Raw genomic sequence first — 17,251 nt, 5'->3', positions numbered from 1 at the left:
AGAAGAGCGGGAGGAGGAGGAAGAGGAAGAGGAAGAGGAAGGCTCCTCTCAAATCCTCGGGAAAACGCGTTGCCTGTGTGTGGCTACGTGCTCGTAGAGGAACAACACAATGGAGTTTCTTTCCCACTTCAGCAGTGTGAGGCAGGGGCCTCTCTCTCTCCTCCTCCTCCTCATCATCATCACCACCACCACAGTCACATCTGCAGAGGAAGGCGCCAACGTGAAGAACTCCCAGTGTCACAACTACGCGGGAGGACACGTCTACCCCGGGGAGGCTTTCCGTGTGCCCGTGTCCGACCATTCCCTGCACCTCAGCAAAGCCAAGAGTGAGTGTTCCCCCTTCCTCTCGTCCGTTTCAGCCACAGGTGGACGATGAGAGTTCGCACGTTTTCTCTCCTCGTCCGTCTCTACAAACTCTGCAGCAGCTGCTGCAGCTTCAGCTGTGCTCACCCTGACCTCGCTGTCAGGACGTCAGAAACTTCAGTGACGTGCTCCGTCCGAGTGTTTCACATAGTTTAATTCTGGCCTGACAGTTGGACGAGGTTAGTGTCACGTACACATTGGGTCTGTCATTTTTTTTTGTAGGACACGTCATTCTGTTAAATTCACTGGACCCCCCTCATGGGTCCCTAAACCCCGCCCCCCTGGCACATGACGGTGTGTAGCACAACTCCGACTCTGGCTAACACCTGACACAAGTACAGTGGAATAACAGAAACACCTGGGAACTCTCTGACGCGTCTGTTAAAGTCACACAGCCGCGAATTAAAGTTATTGCACGTGTGGTCTCCGTTGCTCTTCACTAACAAAGAGTTTTGTTCTTTGTCTGTCATGTGTCCTCGTGAGTTTTGAGACTTTGGCCCATGCCACACAGTGCCATGTTTTGCAGTGTAAGTGAACCAGCAGCAAAGGGCCCCTGTGCCAGTGTCACAACATGTGATCGAGACAAACAAACAGCAAATTCAGGTAAAGGCCACAATGTCAGCAGAACAAATAGTGAAGATATCAATGACATATGATTATGCCAGATGTGGGACAAGTTAACTGCACCTGCATAGAAGAACAGGGGTCACAAAACTATTTATCAGTAAAGAGGGTTGTTTATATTTTCCCTCAGCCCCGGATGATTTCTTCCGATGTCGTGTTTTGTCCAATTTAAAGTCGAAACCCCCCACAGAGATCACTGTCATATACGAAATGTCAGCAAAGCACCAAATCCTCACATTTGAGAAACTGGAAACCATAAATGTTTGGCACAAAAAAAGGGTGAAATGAAGACTAGAAAATGATAACTCAACAATAGTACTCAGCAAGCGCAATATAATAATTACCAAATATGTCATCACCTGTTACTATGGCCAAGACCTATCTTTGATGACATTTTAATGCAAATTCGTCCATAACCTCTTGATTAATCCTGCTAGCTAACAAACAAAAGGACACACTGAACCAATCACATCCTTAGCAGAAGTTAAAGTGGTTCTTAAAAAACATGTACTTTTCTTCCTACTTAAGTTTCTAAGCCTGCACCACAATGGGAAGGAACAGCCGTCATCAATGGCGAATTCAAGGAGAGGAAGCTGTCAGATTACAAGGGAAAATATCTGGTCTTCTTCTTCTATCCCCTGGACTTGTGAGTGACACCTGAGACACACGCTTACATAGCCGCCTTGTGTGTGGCGCTAGTATTGCTGCACAATACTGTTGTATGTTCATGTGGCTGTTGTGTTTCTTTTGCAGCACATTTGTTTGCCCCACTGAGATCATTGCATTCAGCGATCGTGTGCACGAGTTCCGTGCCATCAATACAGAGGTGGTCGCCTGCTCAGTGGACTCCCAGTTCACGCACCTGGCCTGGTAAGATTGCCTTCCCATTTTAACCTACATGCCATCAGGATTTAATGGCTGAAGACTAAACCTAGTAATAATGGCTTTTTCCACGATAGACTGACTGAAGTGGAATAATGATTCAAATACAATGGAATTTCACTTGATGTATTTTACTGGCTCGGCTCGGATGGGGTTACATTTTATTTCTGAAGTGCACCCTAATTTTTTTGATTATTTTGTGTTCCAGACCTCTACTCTAAAGTTTTCCTTTTTCAACAGGATCAACACGCCCAGGAAGGAGGGTGGACTTGGACAAATGAAAATCCCTCTGTTGTCTGACCTCACTCACCAGATTTCAAAAGACTACGGAGTCTACCTGGAGGACCAGGGACACACACTGAGGTAAGGTTTCACATTTACAATTTATGGCTATCATCAGCGTTTTAAAGGCAGTCAACCTAATTAAACATGACTTGTTATATAACACTGTCATGCCACCCTGAGGTCCTTTTAGGAGTGAATATTGGGCAAGAAGTTATAGTTATATATATTTTGGTCGGGATCAATGTGTCTTCCTGGAACACCTTAAACTTTACAACAAACTTTACAAATGGTTTTCATTTATTTTAACAATGTGGATGAATATGCTTCATAACGTACTTAGCAATGCATGACTCTCACTTGTCCGTGTCTGTCTCAGAGGACTCTTCATCATCGATGATAAAGGCATCCTGAGACAGATCACCATGAACGATCTTCCAGTTGGACGGTCCGTGGACGAGACACTGCGACTGGTCCAGGCCTTCCAGTACACTGACAAGCACGGAGAAGGTATGAGAAGCTCATTAAAAACAAATTCACTTCTGAAATATCGTTTTTTCATATGCAAGTTAATTTACAATTTAACATATCAAAGGCATTTTTTTGACACATTTTCTTCATGCCTATAATCTAGTAATGCAACAGTACCTGACAGCTAATGTCTGCTTTCCATTGGATTCTGCTTTTTTATTTCAATTTTATTTTTATAGTGTGTCCAGCAGGATGGAAGCCAGGCAGCGACACAGTGAGTATCGCTGGGGCAAAAACTTTTTTTTACTAACTAGCATTGTCCTACATTATATTAAAAATCTCAGATAGGGTACCATAATATTTGCAAATTATTCTCCACAGCAATAGCAAATACTGTGTTTGTCTAAAAGATTTGTTCGTCTAAAAGACAAAAAAGAAAAATTGTCTCAAACAAATTGTTTTGCAAAAAAGAAAATCAATTCTAGTACAAAAATAAGTTAAGAGACATTGGGTTAGCATCACCAGACGATAAAGGTTGTTCCCTCAGAAAAGGTTTCAGAACAAGCTGCACACGGGAGCTACTTCAGATGTGTGTGCAAACTGCATCATGTTGAACTTGAGGAATCAAAATACGTGTTTTTAAACATAGGACAGATTTTTAATTGAAGTGGGAAACTAAGATCAGTGTCTTGTCAGAGATCTTCATCAGTCACAACATGGTTTGTAGCACTTTCTAGTATCTTTCTATTCTCTGGTGTAATTGTCATTATAAGTATAAGTACTGTGCACTAATTGATCTCATTCTTCCCCACAGATCATTCCTGACCCCTCGGGCAAACTGAAGTATTTTGATAAACTGAACTGATCTGTGTTTCTGTTTTCCCAGTCTGTGAAATCCACCACTTACTGAAGGTTCAAATAAAACGTGTTTTCCTAAGAAAGCTGTCTGGTGATTCTTTTTACATTCATCCGACAGTTTTAACGCAGTCCCTACCTTTTTGTTTTCGTTCATGCTTGAATGTGTCAAAGCCTGGATCGCACCAGGACAGAACAGCTGTCTTTGATGTGAATTCACCCAGAGGCTGCCAGATGCTTACTGGCAACAGCTGATTACAAAGTAGGAGAGAAATACACAGGAGGCATCAACAGACAGTCACAATTTTAGCTGTCCGTGTATGCTATGCATTTATATTATTGCTGTTCAATGTACTGCTTGCTATGTGTTGCTCTGTTGTCCATTTCATGTTACGTAAGTTGTGAAGGTGAATGTACAGTGTTGTCAATTTCCCCTAACAGTAAAATACAAACTAATTAACTAGCTAGCAACTAACAATAGAATGGAAATGTATGGGCAACACAGCAGACAACTTGCATTGCTAGGCCCAGGCAGGAGTTTTCTTAAGTTAAGATGAGAAAGATAATTTTGAGAGCAAACAGCTAATTTTAAATAATTTTTTGGCCCATTTAACATGTGGTCCTAATGAATAAAGGTAGATAAAAAGGAAAGTGTAGTAATAATTGTAAGAAATGCCCCAAACAACATATAGGCTACTGAGGCTTTTGCATGGAGAAACATTACATTAAAGTAATTTGTAATGACGGTGAGATTGTGTGAAGAAAACAGTGCTGTGTGGTCAGCAAAGTTAAAGGAGAGTACATGAGTGTGTATGAATTGCTGAGCTGAGTATTTAGGCTCGCTGGTTTTGGATCAGTCTAAAAACAAGGAATGGCAAAGACTAATTTATAGCAGTTATGTACAAATTTCTGGAATTTCCCAGCTTCCGAAATTTCCCAGCTTTTCAATAGTCTGTAAAAATCTATCATCCATCGATATCAAATACATTTTTTTAAAGAATACTATAAATATTAAGTCTACCTCATGCAGCAGGGATCTGCAACTGAAAGAAGGTGTAATTTGAAAGAAGTTTGTGGTTTGTTTGTATTTTTTAAAACACCGTAAGTCAAAAGCAACTGCATGAAGCCAAGAGCACAAAATGAAAACTAGTGTCACTAGAATGCATGCTGATATTCGAGCTCACCAAACAGTTAAGGGTAAGTATGTTTATGACTGTCAGCAGATGACAGTATATCATATACAAGGTATCAAGACCGACAACATTTGACTATGCTTTCCTGACTAACCATCACACTAAAAAATGCCTTTTATCTGAGCTACCACTTCTGTTATCTATTTTTTATGCTTGTAAAACCTATATTATATAAATTCGCCCATCATATCAATAAAATATTCTAATTTTTTCAGTCTCAGTAATGCAAATGATTCTGTGTGTTTGCAGAGCAAAATCATACAGCAAGTTATTTTAGATTTAATGGATACTTGAAAAAACTTCACTTAATTTCAAATGGGTCATTGTTCCTTCTGCTCTTCAGAGATTGTTCACAGGTTATGTTTTTAGTTTTCATGTCTGGTTAATATTTACCTTCAAATGAACCACAGTGATCGAAACAGAGATAAGGAGTCAACAAGAAAGAAAGAGAAACCGGATGTAAGGTTTCGTTTATGGAGGCCCTGAAAGGCAAGTAAAAACAAAAATGAAGGTAAATTTTCCACAAAATTTTTTTTTTTTCACCTCCTTTTTTATTTATTTGTCAGTGTGTGTTGATGTGATGATCATTTCAGCCACAGAACGCAACACTACCCAGGTCTAAAAAGTCTTAAAATATCCATGTTTTCCTTCAGGTAATTTTTGATTTCTCCATGCACTCGAACAAGGTACATATATTTTAGCAGTTCTGTGGTAGGTGAATTTTGTTTTACAAATGTTTTCACAGGAAATTTAGTAAAAATGACCCTGGCAAAAAAAAGTTTTGTTCTAAGAAATAATAATAATAATAATAATAAAACATAGATCTTCCTTATTTATCCCGAGCTAGGAAATTGTGGGTAACAGAGATGGAAAATGATAATGTTAAGAAAAAAGATCACTTGCCTCTCAGGGCTTCTGTAGATGTTTGCCTCGCCTCTATATGAGTTAATGAATAGGTTTGCCTCTGAGGATTCATAAAAGAGAAGTCACTTAAGGTACGGCACCACTCTGCTCGACACAGCCAGTTCTATTCTGTTCATGCTTATTTCTTAATTCAATGTCGGGGGGTAAACTCCTGAGGAGCGGATGAAGAAACACATTTTGCTTTTATTCACATTCACTAGACTAGTGAGTAAAGGGAGAAGGGGTAAAAAGAGAAAATGGCTAAATTTATATTACGGAAAGCTGAACCCAAAGATGTTCCAGATATCCTGCGACTCATAAAGGTAAGGCAAATGTTAAAGCCTAATATTTTACAAATCAGTAACACATTTTGACCATTTGATGGCAAATGTTCTACTATATCCAATTAAGTTCCAATTAAACTCATAATTCATTGGCTTTCTTGTTTCTTTTTGCCTTTTAGGAACTTGCTAAATTTGAAGAAATGGAGGAGCAGGTCAGACTGACAGAGAAAGGTGATTTAGTTCAGTCTGCATTATTTCTTAAGTATTCTTTTTCCTGTTTTTAAAACAATGTTTTCAGTCTTCATACATTCTTATGAAATCAATTTCCCACCTGCAGATTTACTTGACGACGGCTTTGGAGATCATCCATTCTACCACTGCTTAGTTGCAGAAGTCCCAAAAGAGCAGAGCAGAGATGGTAAAAATAGGTCTATAACATAAAAGACTAATCAACTTCAGAGACAAATTTCTACTTAAATTCAACTGGTGTTTTCCTCTAGGGTACACTGTGATTGCCTTCGCCATGTACTACTTTACATATGACCCTTGGATTGGGAAGCTCCTGTACTTGGAAGACTTCTTTGTCATGTCGGAGTTCCGTGGTAAGGGTCATGATGGTGATAAAGGTTAATAAGTTACAGGTTAATGGCTTTGTGACATTAGGACATTTGTTAGACACATTCATATGAACTAACACACATTGTACATTTAATGTCACACCAGGTCTTGGCATTGGTTCCAAAATCCTGCAGGTTCTCAGTGAGGTATGTTTGCCCCTGAACAGTTACAGCTTCTTTGCTGACAGATTCAACTTAATTTAAATTGTATCCAATATTTAATTTGTCCTTTTATTTGGTTTTTTTTAGACGGCAATGAAGACTCGGTGTAGCAGCATGCACTTCATTGTTGCAGAGAACAACACGAAGTCCATTGAGTTCTACAAGCGAAGAGGAGCTACTGATCTCTCCTCCGAGGAGGGCTGGCGTCTTTTTGAGATTGAAAAGGAGGAGCTGTTGAAAATGAATGTAAAATAGAGTTTAGAGTTGATTTACTTGTACTGACTATTGGTGATAGTGATAATGCTATTTTGTATGGTCAGTCTTTAGGCACAGTCTAAATAATCACATTTCGCAATCAAATGTTACTTGTTATAGTAAATAGCTTGTCCTTATTTTAGTTGATCAAAAATGTAAACATCTGCTGATTAGTGAAAAATCATACTATACTGTTGGCAGATATTTGCTTCATTTGAATGTTTTGCTGAAGTCTTTAAATGAATGATTCTTCAATGATTTGAGAAAGGTAACAAAATGTTGTGTATTCATAATTAATCATCACATGACCCATCTGATTAATCTGTGACCCTTTGTTGAGTCATAGCATAAAGATTACATCATTGAAAAAACTTGCTAGAGTTTGCATTATTCTTGTATTTAGAAGAAGTTGTGGTTTAGACAAAGGGATTTTAGTTGAATGCTTCCTGGTCAAATTGCCTATCTAGCAAGTTACCTACTAAAGTGAATTACCAGAGTAAAGGCAGCTTGGTGAACAGGCCTAGTTAAAGAACGAACCAGACCAGCAAGTTTATAACATGCATGATGTGTGACCAGTTATGTCTATCCAATAAGGTATACCTTTTTATAAACAGTCTATGCTATATACCTATGTCTTGGAACTTTTTAACAACCATTTCCGAACCTTTTGATGTGAGCTAGGTTCCTCGCTCTGTTCAGCACTCCAGATTTGCATCAGTGCTATTTATATCTTTTTCACCCTTTTGATGCTGTGGGAAAAGAGAGAGGATAAAAACTGTCTTTTGCTGAGCTATTTTTTATTTTAAGAGGATTAGATACAATGCAAATGTGTGGATGCCAACATGAGATGCAGCAATGTAAGATGGTGTTGTAAGTAATTCAATGTATTCAGAATATGTTACTCACTTTAAGTAATATATAGGATAGTATATAAAATCTGTGATGACATACATTTTTTAAGTAATCCTCCCAACACTGCGGAGGGAGTGCTACGATGCATTTTGAAATAACTTCTGAGTTAAAGGGTGTCAAATAAGGAATTTTGGGTATTAACTTTTCTGATCTTTCATATAAAAAAATGTTGTTTAAGTCAGAGGTAGCAGAATGCACTAAATATCACAAGGCACTAATTACCCAACATAATTGTATAAAATATGTTAAATAAATACTAATGCATTAATATGGAAGAATTTTTTTTTAATCCAAAACATATGCATTGTTAATTATGATCACCAAATATGCAACATATTAATTTGTCAGGTAACTATAAAACAAAATGTGGAATTTCCAAAACACTTGCCACCTCAGTCTAATTCCATTATCTCACTGTAACATCACTACCCTGCATCCCTTTGTTGTTCCAGTAATGCACTGATGTATGGGCCTTATTATATAAAGTCATTGTAAACATGCTCATCATAGGATAACGAGCGGGAGCCTCAAGTGAAGCCCGGACAGAGGGAGATGTGGTGAAGAGGGCGACAGTGGTTCAGTCACTGGGTCTTTCTTTGTGAACGAGTGGCCAGTTCAAATGTGGCATGTTGTCCGGTGGAGATCACCGTCGAATCCCCTCCACCGACCACCTCTCCGCTGCATGCGGGTGTGCAGGGTGTGTGTGTGTGGGGCGAACCGCGGCGCTCCTCGGCCCGTCACTAGCTCCTCCAACCTCGGGGACATGAACTAATTAGACTGAACACTCCGGCGCTCGCCTCGACACACGGCGTGCGAGCGGCGGTCCTCGGAGCACGGCCCGTCGGTTCCTGCCGCTGTGATCTCCACCGTCGCCCTTCCGCATTTTCCTGCCGCTCTCGGGCTGTGACGTGTCGCGCTGACGGCGGCCTCGGAGCTGGAGGAGCGGGGGGCTGTAGCACGACGAGATCTGGCTCCAGACGTCCCTGCTTCGCTTGCACCAGAGCTCCAGAAGCCACCCGTGACCCCTCCTTCTCCGCGCCCGTGCGGCCCGCCCAAATAACACAAAATCCCCGACTGAATCCTGCCCGAGTCTGGGGGAACCAGGCGGCCTGGGGAAGCCGAGACGCGGACCGAGGCATCCCTGCAGCACACACCTGGTACGCGGGTCGTTTTCACTCACGGGGCGCCCGTTAGCAGGGCCATGTTTGCATGTGTGCGTGTTCGCGTCTCTTTGTTTTTGCATGCGTGCGGATTTTTTAAATTTATTTCTCTATTGTCGCCGAGAGGCCGCAAAGGGTTGGGCCTTTTCTTCTCGGGGCCCGGGCCTCTATAGAGGCCGTGATTGGTCATTCGGGCCTCATCCGTTAGCCAGCCAGCCAGCCGCGCTCAAAGTAAGGGTGGTTTTATTCCCCGGTCGCCGTCGGCCAACGTCATGTCTACTTTATCATAACGCTCGGTGCGCGACATAGCCGTCAACAGACGCGGAATTACGATTTTGCGCCGTCGAGGAGCTATGTCGGTTAGCCTTCAAATTAGCATTCGTCCAGACACTAAGCTAACAAAATGGCGGACGCTGGTGTAATGAACATCGGCTTTTGAAAGGGAGTGTGCGTGTAGCCCCCCCCCCGGTAGCGTCGCCAGTGCAGACATAACGCTAGCGTCGATATTTTCTTTCATAGTTTTTATCTCAGTGCAGGTTTGCCGGGTGCGATCGGCTTCACTCGGATGCTTGGTGTAGCCGTGACAGTCGGCGACTTTGCGCTGCCTGAAATCGGCGCTAACGTCTCTCCAGTGGTCAGTTGGAGACACTGCCGCTAATCACCTCGTCGGCTTTTTACAACGTTAAGTGTCGCATGAATGGGGTGCGGGGTCGGAACGACCGCCCGGGTGCGTTTTAACGTGTCCACTGCATGTTTCGGTGCACGGTGATGTGAGCCGCGTCTCCTCACACCGCTGTCATTTGTCCCGCCTGCAGGTGGGGGATGGTCTATTCAGGGAAAATTAAATGGCAACCCGACTGCATCGATCGTCCACACCACTGTTTACATCCGAGCTCCCCCCTGTGTGTGTGTGTGTGTGTGTGTCACCGATGTTTCTGTCGCACTGTATCTCACCTTCATCCCCGAGATGAATGTGATGCTTTGTGAGGCGTATTTGTTGGATTTTTGCAGCCATTGCATTCATGCCACTAGTCACTTAACTTTCTGCCCTGTGCCGCAGACAGAAGCTAACACAACAAAAAACGAGTAATGTAATTGATTGATGACCCTCCCCCGTTTAAAAAAAACGGGGGGAGGGGACACCTCCTTATATCAGGTGACCTTATATTGTATAGAATATCAACACAAATGAAGCCGCCCACAGAGAATATGCTTAATTGCATCAACCAAATCAACACAGGATAAAGCACAATGGCTGATGCAACCTAGCAGTTATGTAGTATATGGCTTCAACGATCAGTGAAATATGTTTTAATAGGGTATGTGTCTGCTTGTGACTAAAAAAGTAAAGAGGTTCGGAAGCAAGTGTTATTTATAAGAGAAGGTGACTAGAGTGCACAGTGTAATCGAGCCCGCGGATATCAATACGTGCAATACATTTGTTTTCCTGCTAAACAAGTTTGCAGATGCCAATGTATTAATTGTTAGGGTGATGTTCAAGAAGTAGTAGTAGTAGTAGTAGTAGTGGTGGTGGTGCAACACCAGTCCATTGTTCTCTATCATGTGAATCGCATTACAATATCACATTAAACTAGCAAAGGACAACAAGCTCACTGTGGCTTCCACTGAGTGCATCGGCAATTAAATCAGCTCGGTTCCACGTTGGTTTAAATGCAGTGTTATGATATGCTCATGTTTGAAGACTTGCATGATTTGGTCTAGTTATAAAATATAAAGTTTTTTTAAATGTGTGTTTTTGTTCGCGTGAGTGCAGATTGACGTCTGAGATACCCAGTTGTCTCTCACAAAGCACAAGGGGGAAAACTTCAATAACCCTTTCGAGACTGAAAACCCCCGAAACAGATTTGATTTGGTAACAGTGTGACAGTTAATAATACTCTCATTAGTTTTTGACATTTGCATGGCTTTAATGTTTAACTGCCTCCAACAGTTTTGGTCATCAAAGATCTAAGATGTTATCATTTGCTTTCAGCTGTCCAGTAACAAATGCAGTGCGAGGACAATGGATGAGGATGTCACCAGACTTGCAATACATTCTGAAGAGCCAAAAATAATACTACACGGATCGGGTAATTAGCCATGCATTTGTGTTTTTATTGACTCTGATGGTGGGTGTGTATGAGTTCTGCTTATTATGATGTTTCATGTTGGAGTTGGATTTTTTGGGGGGGGGGGTGTTATTTGGTAACTGAAAAATTTTGAAATACATAAGAAATTTGGAATTAGATCTTTGTATGGTTTCATGATGCTAGTAGGAAGTCATCAACAACATCCACTCACCATAAACTGTTGCTCATGACTTTTAACTGGATTATACTGCTTCTCAACAGATGAGGGTGGCGCCGGTGGGCAGGAGTTTGTTGTGGAGCTTCAAGAGACTGTGTTGGTGTCAGAAGGTGACGGGGAAGGCATGGCGGTTCACAGATTTGCCCCAGAAGAGCTAGTCATCCAGGATGCTGTTGAGGATGTGGTTTCGGAGTATGTACACTGCGACGAGGATGAGGACGTTGCTGTAGAAACCTGCGTGATGGCTCTGGAGGGCGAGGAGGAAGGTGTTGCCATGGGAGACATCCCTGAAGATGGGCTGGACTCAGAGCAGCAGGAGGATGACCAAGATGGCTGTGGAGATTATCTAATGATATCCTGTAAGTTTACTTCTCTACAGAACTGGGATTGGATTTAAATGTTGAGTTATTCCCTACGCTTAAGTTTTTCCTCACCTTGCTAGTATAGTTGTTGTTACCTGTTAGCCTGTCACTTGTCACAGTGCCGCTCCTGATGACTTTACTGCATTACGTGAAGCGCAAACTGTCACTAAGATTAAACATCCTTGACTCAGAATGAATAATAAGTAATGTTGATTCAAGGTGAATAATGTTTGATTACCATTTCTTTGTGAATACGAGCTCTATATATAAGTTTAAATTAAAATGTCTTAAATGTAATCTAGATTTAGGATTGGTGAAAATGGGCTTTTATGTGCTTAGATTGGAAAAAAGTTATACTTAGTTCCATCTAGTCATCACATTTAAAAGGCTGTGGGATGTTTGAAAAACAAGAGTTTGAAATAGTGAAATTTAAACTATTGATTTCTGATTTACCGAGTATTTTTAAACCACAACAACTTCCAAGCCATTCATTTTGAGGATACCCAATGGTAACAAATCTTGGAATTGAATGAGATATGCACATTATTGCAACTAGTTTAATAAAATGTATGGATATACTGAAATAGTCAAATTAAACCCAAACTGCATCTTGACTGAATATCGCGAGGTATTAAGCAGTTGTGTTGTCTGAATCGACAAGGTCACCAGCTTACGGCTGGCAGACCCCCTCACACTTGCTCATCTTTCATGAAATATGTTTGTCCCCCTTGCTAGTGGACGAAGCTGGTAAAATGGTGTCCGAGGATGGAACAGAAGTAACAGTGGAGGGGGCGGTGGAGGACCAGGAAGTAGAGAAGGATGAGGACGGGCAGGAGGTGATCAAGGTGTACATCTTCAAGGCTGATTCTGGGGAGGATGACATGGGTGAGTAGCAGTGAACTTTCAAATTAATTTTTGGCGTACTGGTGATTGCCACCAAGGTTGAGGCTGGAGTTTTGAGCTTGAGTGTTTTTGCTGTATTAAGCAGTGAAACTATTTTGTGTCAAATAATTGTAGTTGGGCAAGGTTTTATTTTTGTTACGAGTTTTTGCACTAACGTTGTAAGTATACTTTAAACTGTTATTGGTTAATATATTAAATATAAAGTTCCAATTTGCCTTAGCAAAAAAAAAATTGCTCTAATGGTCAACCATAGTGTTGTGCTTTTTTCGATTTTTTTAATACAAAAATATAGGCTCTGGCACCACTTAGGTATCAGTGTTGATTTAGCACTTGTATACGACACCCAATCTTACTAAATGCAAATATTAAATGTTTTCGGCCTAATGCCATTTTTTCTGATCTTGACCTGAAAAAGATTGAGGACACAGGTTGACAAATAACTAATTTATGTCTGGAAAGTGGAGGATTTAAAACATATTTTATTCTGCAGGAGAATCGGTTGACGTCAGCGACGGAGACACAGAGGGTGTGTCGCTAACGGAGTCATCAGGCCAAGTGCTCAGAGAGAAGATGGTTTACATGTCTGTCGGAGATTCTCATCACAATCAAGGAAACCATGGTGAGTCGCCAACGTCTACCAAGCCTGTCATGAAACTAAGCGTCACTAGTTTTTTGGTTTTGTACATGTTGGGCTCATCTACAGGTGGGTCCAAGGTGACTGATGAGGTATATATGGAGGTGGTGGTAGGAGGTGAAGAGCCAGTAACTCACGACCGCTCGTATGACAGCGTGTCTCTAAGCAAGGACTTCATGCCTTTGGCCTGGGCAGCTGCTTATGGTCAGCACCCCTGTCTATTAAATTGCTTATAAAACAACACTGGAAGCCTGTGCATCCATCCACCCCGTCTCTGAGTGTCTTGGTTTAAGCTTTACAGGTGCTGGGGTTGTTTTATTTATTGTGTTTTTAAAAACGTTCCGTCACTTTTACAGGTGCAGATGACAGTGAGAGTTGTGAAAACCGCAACGGTGCAGCCAGCGCACTCCTGCACATTGATGAATCGGACGGGGTCGATGAAATCAATAGACAACGCAACAAGAGCAGGAGACGGTCGGAGCCACGCCAAGTCCAGACAGGTAAGGGCCACACAGAAGCTACAGAAGTTGCCTCCTCAATTCAGTTTTCATGTAAATGGTAAATGCTCATCACATCATAAAGAAGCAATTTAGGTGATGACTACTACATTGGAGCTGTGCATTGTGCGGCATTAGGAGAGGGCGCATTAAGTAGGAATACATTGATAATAATCTTATTTAATGGATGAATAACAATTGCACAATGCATGTAATCACATTCCAAAATGACTTCTAAGTTGCAGTCTAACTAGCAGTCAAATCTTTGACAACTTGAAATGATCATGTTATCAAAATTCCTTCTCCCCTTTTCATTTTCCTTTTCTCAAGCCATCATCATCGGTCCATACGGTCAGCCTCTGACAGTCTACCCCTGCATGCTTTGTGGTAAGAAGTTCAAGTCACGAGGCTTCCTGAAGCGCCACACTAAGAATCACCACCAGGATGTTCTGACCAGGAAAAAGTACCAATGTACAGACTGTGAGTTCACCACTAACAAGAAAGCCAGCCTCCACAACCACATGGAGGTGCACGCTCTGAGCAGCAAGGCTCCATTTGAGTGTGAAATGTGTGGGAAGGAGTTCCACCAGCAGGCGGCACTGTTCTCCCACAGACTGCAGCACCACCATCGAGAGCCCAAGAGCCAGCCTCCTCCAACGCCCACCAAGATGCATAAATGCAAGTTCTGTGACTATGAAACTGCTGAGCAAGGACTACTCAATCGGCACTTGTTGGCTGTTCACAGCAAAAGTTTCCCCCACATCTGTGTGGAATGTGGAAAAGGCTTTCGACACCCTTCGGAGTTGAAGAAACACATGCGCACGCACACAGGCGAGAAGCCTTACTCCTGCCTGTACTGTGACTACAAGTCGGCTGATTCCTCTAATCTCAAGACCCACATCAAGACGAAGCATAGCAAAGAGATGCCGTACAAATGTGAGCGCTGCTTCCAGACCTTTGCAGAGGAGGAGGAATTAATGCAGCACTCACTAACACACGAGGAGAATAAGACCCACCATTGTGCCCACTGTGATCACAAAAGCTCCAACTCCAGTGACCTGAAACGCCATATCATATCTGTTCACACCAAGGACTATCCACACAAATGCGCCGTCTGTGGGAAAGGCTTCCACCGGCCATCGGAACTGAAGAAGCACTCGGTAGCCCACCGCACCAAGAAACTCCACCAGTGCCGGCACTGCAACTTTAAAATTGCAGACCCTTTTGTTCTCAGTCGGCATATCTTGTCTGTCCACACGAAGGAGCAACAGGCCTCTCCTGAAAAGAGTGAGAGTAAGAGGACAGAGACGCACACTCCTGTTGTGTCGCCTAAAAAGTCTGCACCTAGCGCGTCCAGTGGCGCTGGCACTCCTGCTAGAGTCAGTGCAGCCAGCTTAGCCAGCAGCGTGACTGTCGTGATTGGCAAAGGACAGAAGGAAAGGAGAATCTACCAGTGCCAGTACTGTGACTACAGCACCGGCGACGCTTCGGGTTTCAAGAGACATGTGATTTCCATTCACACAAAAGACTATCCACACCGCTGCGAGATCTGTTCAAAAGGTTTCCGACGACCGTCGGAGAAGAACCAGCATATCATGCGCCACCACAAGGACATGGCGCAGGCAGAGTGACTCTGACCGAGCCAAATACTGTGCCACAACACAGGACAATGTCGAACCAACCATCACATCCCCAATCACTGCACCATCAGCACAACACCTTTCACATTGAAATAATGTGGTGTGTTTGTGTGTCTGTGCTGCACTTAGTCCGTTCTGTTGTTTTGCTCCGTTTTGATCCTCAGCCTAATGTTTGTTCAGAAATGTAAACACATGTACATAACATTGATGCTCTGTCAGAGGGAGCAGCAGCACCCCTCTGTAGACTTGCACTTTTAACTGCATGTCCCTTGCTGGTGACAGTATGCATGGCAGATTGTGCAAAAGTCTCTTTTGTAGATACACATTTTGATTTTTGCCGGCAGCAATCAGTTCTCAGTCACAATGGTCCTAATTATTTGTCGCAAAACTAAACGTGTAGTTTGCAAAACGTTTGCGTCATTTTGTCAAAATGTACTAAACGCCGCAGTAAGGATTAGCAACCTGTTCCCAGTAGCACTTGCCAGCTTGGTAAAGATCATTTATGCAGTAATCACATCATGTATGGTAATTATGAGTGTGTGTGCGAGAGAGACACAAGTGGAGCATGAGTGACAAAAAGAAGCATCTGTTGTTGTTGGTGCTCAGACCCCCACCATTCTGTAACATACTGCTTTTTGTTGTGTTAACAAAAACACATGGCCGTCGCATACAGCACCCAGTGAAAAGAAACAACAATTGTTGTTTTCGTCAACAGCGGTGTGCGAGCTAATTGAATTTGACACAAAATACAGAGAAGTATTGATTGAGTCATGATAACTTCGCTCATGCACCCTTTATTGTACTGGATTATCACATACTTGTGGAATATTTCAGTTTCAAGTCAGTGGATGTCCTGTGCCCGAAGCAGCAGAGATGAAGCGCTGACTGATAATACCTGGACAGTGAAATGCCATTAATTTGAAAAACAAAACACAAGGCAAATTTATGTGCTGAGTTTCTTTTATCTATGAATTGACATGATATCTGTAAAATCACAGAAAAAAGCTTAATCTATAAGCATCAGTGTGATACCAATATTAGGCTGTGTTCAAAAGTTCACATCAGTTTCCTCAGATAACTGTCTGGCCTAAATGGGAATCGTATAGTAGATCTGGTGCTTGTGTTATGAAACTACGAATTGAACTTTCTCTTTCGCCTACACAGATGTACTTTTGCCAGTAGAAAGGGAAAACGTATGTCTTTTTAGGTCCAACTTCAGAAGACAGGTGCTGGTGGTCGACTCGTACTATGGCTTTTTACATTTTTTTTGTTATCACCTGTGATCATTTCTGTTTTTATATTTATTTCATTTACAAGTTGTTGTATAGTTAAGTGTAACTAGACTTCTATGGGACGTAAATTATTGTTTTGTATACAAATCTGTACAAAACGTGTAGATGTAAACACTTGATAAAAACGAAATCTGAACTGTGTTGTTATGGATGTACTTCAGCGTATTTGTTAAAAAAAAGGTAATAAAAGCAAAGTATTTTAGCCCTTTGGTCTTTTATTGGCTCACTTCCACCAAAAATGGGTTTTGCTTATTGTTGCTTCTTTTGGAGGTTTGGCTTTCACGTTGCTTCAAACTGAGGCTGTTCCCAAATTCATCTGCTTCGGTTTCTCTGCTTAGCTTTATTCTGTAGAGTTCTTATAAAACAGGAGCGTTACCTGCCAAAACATTGTGTCCTTAATTTTGGACAAACGTAGTCAACCCAAGTTTACTTCATAAAACACATCAAAAGTATGGAACATGCAATATTTAGTCTGTTTGCAGCTTTCATTTCTCACCAATAAAGGTGTAAAACCACCGTGGGAACGTGTATCATGAGGTGCATATATGTGAATCTTTTTGTACTAACTAAAGTTCCAACAACACAAGGAAGAAAAGCTGTTCCATAGCGATACTAGGTGACCAATAAAAGAGTGTGATGTGGAAACGTAAAGC

The 17,251-nt window shown here is 41.9% G+C and overlaps 3 protein-coding genes across 4 annotated transcripts; all 3 read left to right on the top strand.

Annotated features, from left to right (window-relative positions):
* The first annotated feature begins 1 nt into the window (after position 1).
* Positions 2-3,559, top strand: prdx4 (peroxiredoxin 4). The gene is made up of 7 exons (XM_035625779.2): positions 2-326; positions 1,516-1,633; positions 1,741-1,857; positions 2,110-2,232; positions 2,531-2,661; positions 2,862-2,896; positions 3,437-3,559. Exons 1-7 carry the CDS (start codon positions 110-112, stop codon positions 3,485-3,487), a joined length of 792 nt encoding a protein of 263 aa, XP_035481672.1. The 5' UTR covers positions 2-109; the 3' UTR covers positions 3,488-3,559.
* A 2,115-nt stretch (positions 3,560-5,674) lies between these two features.
* LOC118300913 (diamine acetyltransferase 1) lies at positions 5,675-8,071 on the top strand. Its single transcript, XM_035625786.2, has 6 exons — positions 5,675-5,896; positions 6,037-6,088; positions 6,195-6,275; positions 6,358-6,459; positions 6,581-6,621; positions 6,724-8,071. The coding sequence occupies exons 1-6, from the start codon at positions 5,831-5,833 to the stop codon at positions 6,889-6,891; spliced, it is 510 nt and encodes a 169-aa protein (XP_035481679.1). The 5' UTR covers positions 5,675-5,830; the 3' UTR covers positions 6,892-8,071.
* Positions 8,072-8,300: 229 nt separating this feature from the next.
* LOC118300904 (zinc finger Y-chromosomal protein 1) lies at positions 8,301-16,800 on the top strand. 2 transcript variants are annotated; one of them, XM_035625770.2, is made up of 8 exons: positions 8,301-8,960; positions 10,957-11,053; positions 11,315-11,629; positions 12,368-12,517; positions 13,026-13,154; positions 13,239-13,373; positions 13,526-13,669; positions 13,997-16,800. In XM_035625770.2, exons 2-8 carry the CDS (start codon positions 10,987-10,989, stop codon positions 15,295-15,297), a joined length of 2,241 nt encoding a protein of 746 aa, XP_035481663.1. In that variant the 5' UTR covers positions 8,301-8,960; positions 10,957-10,986; the 3' UTR covers positions 15,298-16,800. The 2 variants fall into 2 exon arrangements, with proteins under 2 accessions (XP_035481663.1, XP_035481662.1); XM_035625769.2 differs by lacking the exon at positions 13,239-13,373 and having other exon boundaries at positions 8,305-8,960.
* Positions 16,801-17,251: the final 451 nt, after the last annotated feature.

Source organism: Scophthalmus maximus, chromosome 2 (genome assembly GCF_022379125.1).
Source record: "Scophthalmus maximus strain ysfricsl-2021 chromosome 2, ASM2237912v1, whole genome shotgun sequence".
NCBI classification, from domain to species: Eukaryota; Metazoa; Chordata; class Actinopteri; order Pleuronectiformes; family Scophthalmidae; genus Scophthalmus; species Scophthalmus maximus.
This window is presented reverse-complemented; position numbering and strand designations above follow the sequence as displayed.

Coding starts and splice junctions, on each gene's coding strand:
- prdx4 (XM_035625779.2), top strand. CDS start 110: ATGGAGTTTCTTTCCCACTTCAGCAGTGTGAGGCAGGGGCCTCTCTCT. Junction 327..1,515: donor GCACCTCAGCAAAGCCAAGA/GTGAGTGTTCCC, acceptor TTCCTACTTAAG/TTTCTAAGCCTGCACCACAA. Junction 2,662..2,861: donor CACTGACAAGCACGGAGAAG/GTATGAGAAGCT, acceptor TTATTTTTATAG/TGTGTCCAGCAGGATGGAAG.
- LOC118300904 (XM_035625770.2), top strand. CDS start 10,987: ATGGATGAGGATGTCACCAGACTTGCAATACATTCTGAAGAGCCAAAA. Junction 11,630..12,367: donor AGATTATCTAATGATATCCT/GTAAGTTTACTT, acceptor CCCCCTTGCTAG/TGGACGAAGCTGGTAAAATG. Junction 12,518..13,025: donor TTCTGGGGAGGATGACATGG/GTGAGTAGCAGT, acceptor TTTATTCTGCAG/GAGAATCGGTTGACGTCAGC.
- LOC118300913 (XM_035625786.2), top strand. CDS start 5,831: ATGGCTAAATTTATATTACGGAAAGCTGAACCCAAAGATGTTCCAGAT. Junction 5,897..6,036: donor ATATCCTGCGACTCATAAAG/GTAAGGCAAATG, acceptor TTTGCCTTTTAG/GAACTTGCTAAATTTGAAGA. Junction 6,276..6,357: donor AAAAGAGCAGAGCAGAGATG/GTAAAAATAGGT, acceptor GTTTTCCTCTAG/GGTACACTGTGATTGCCTTC.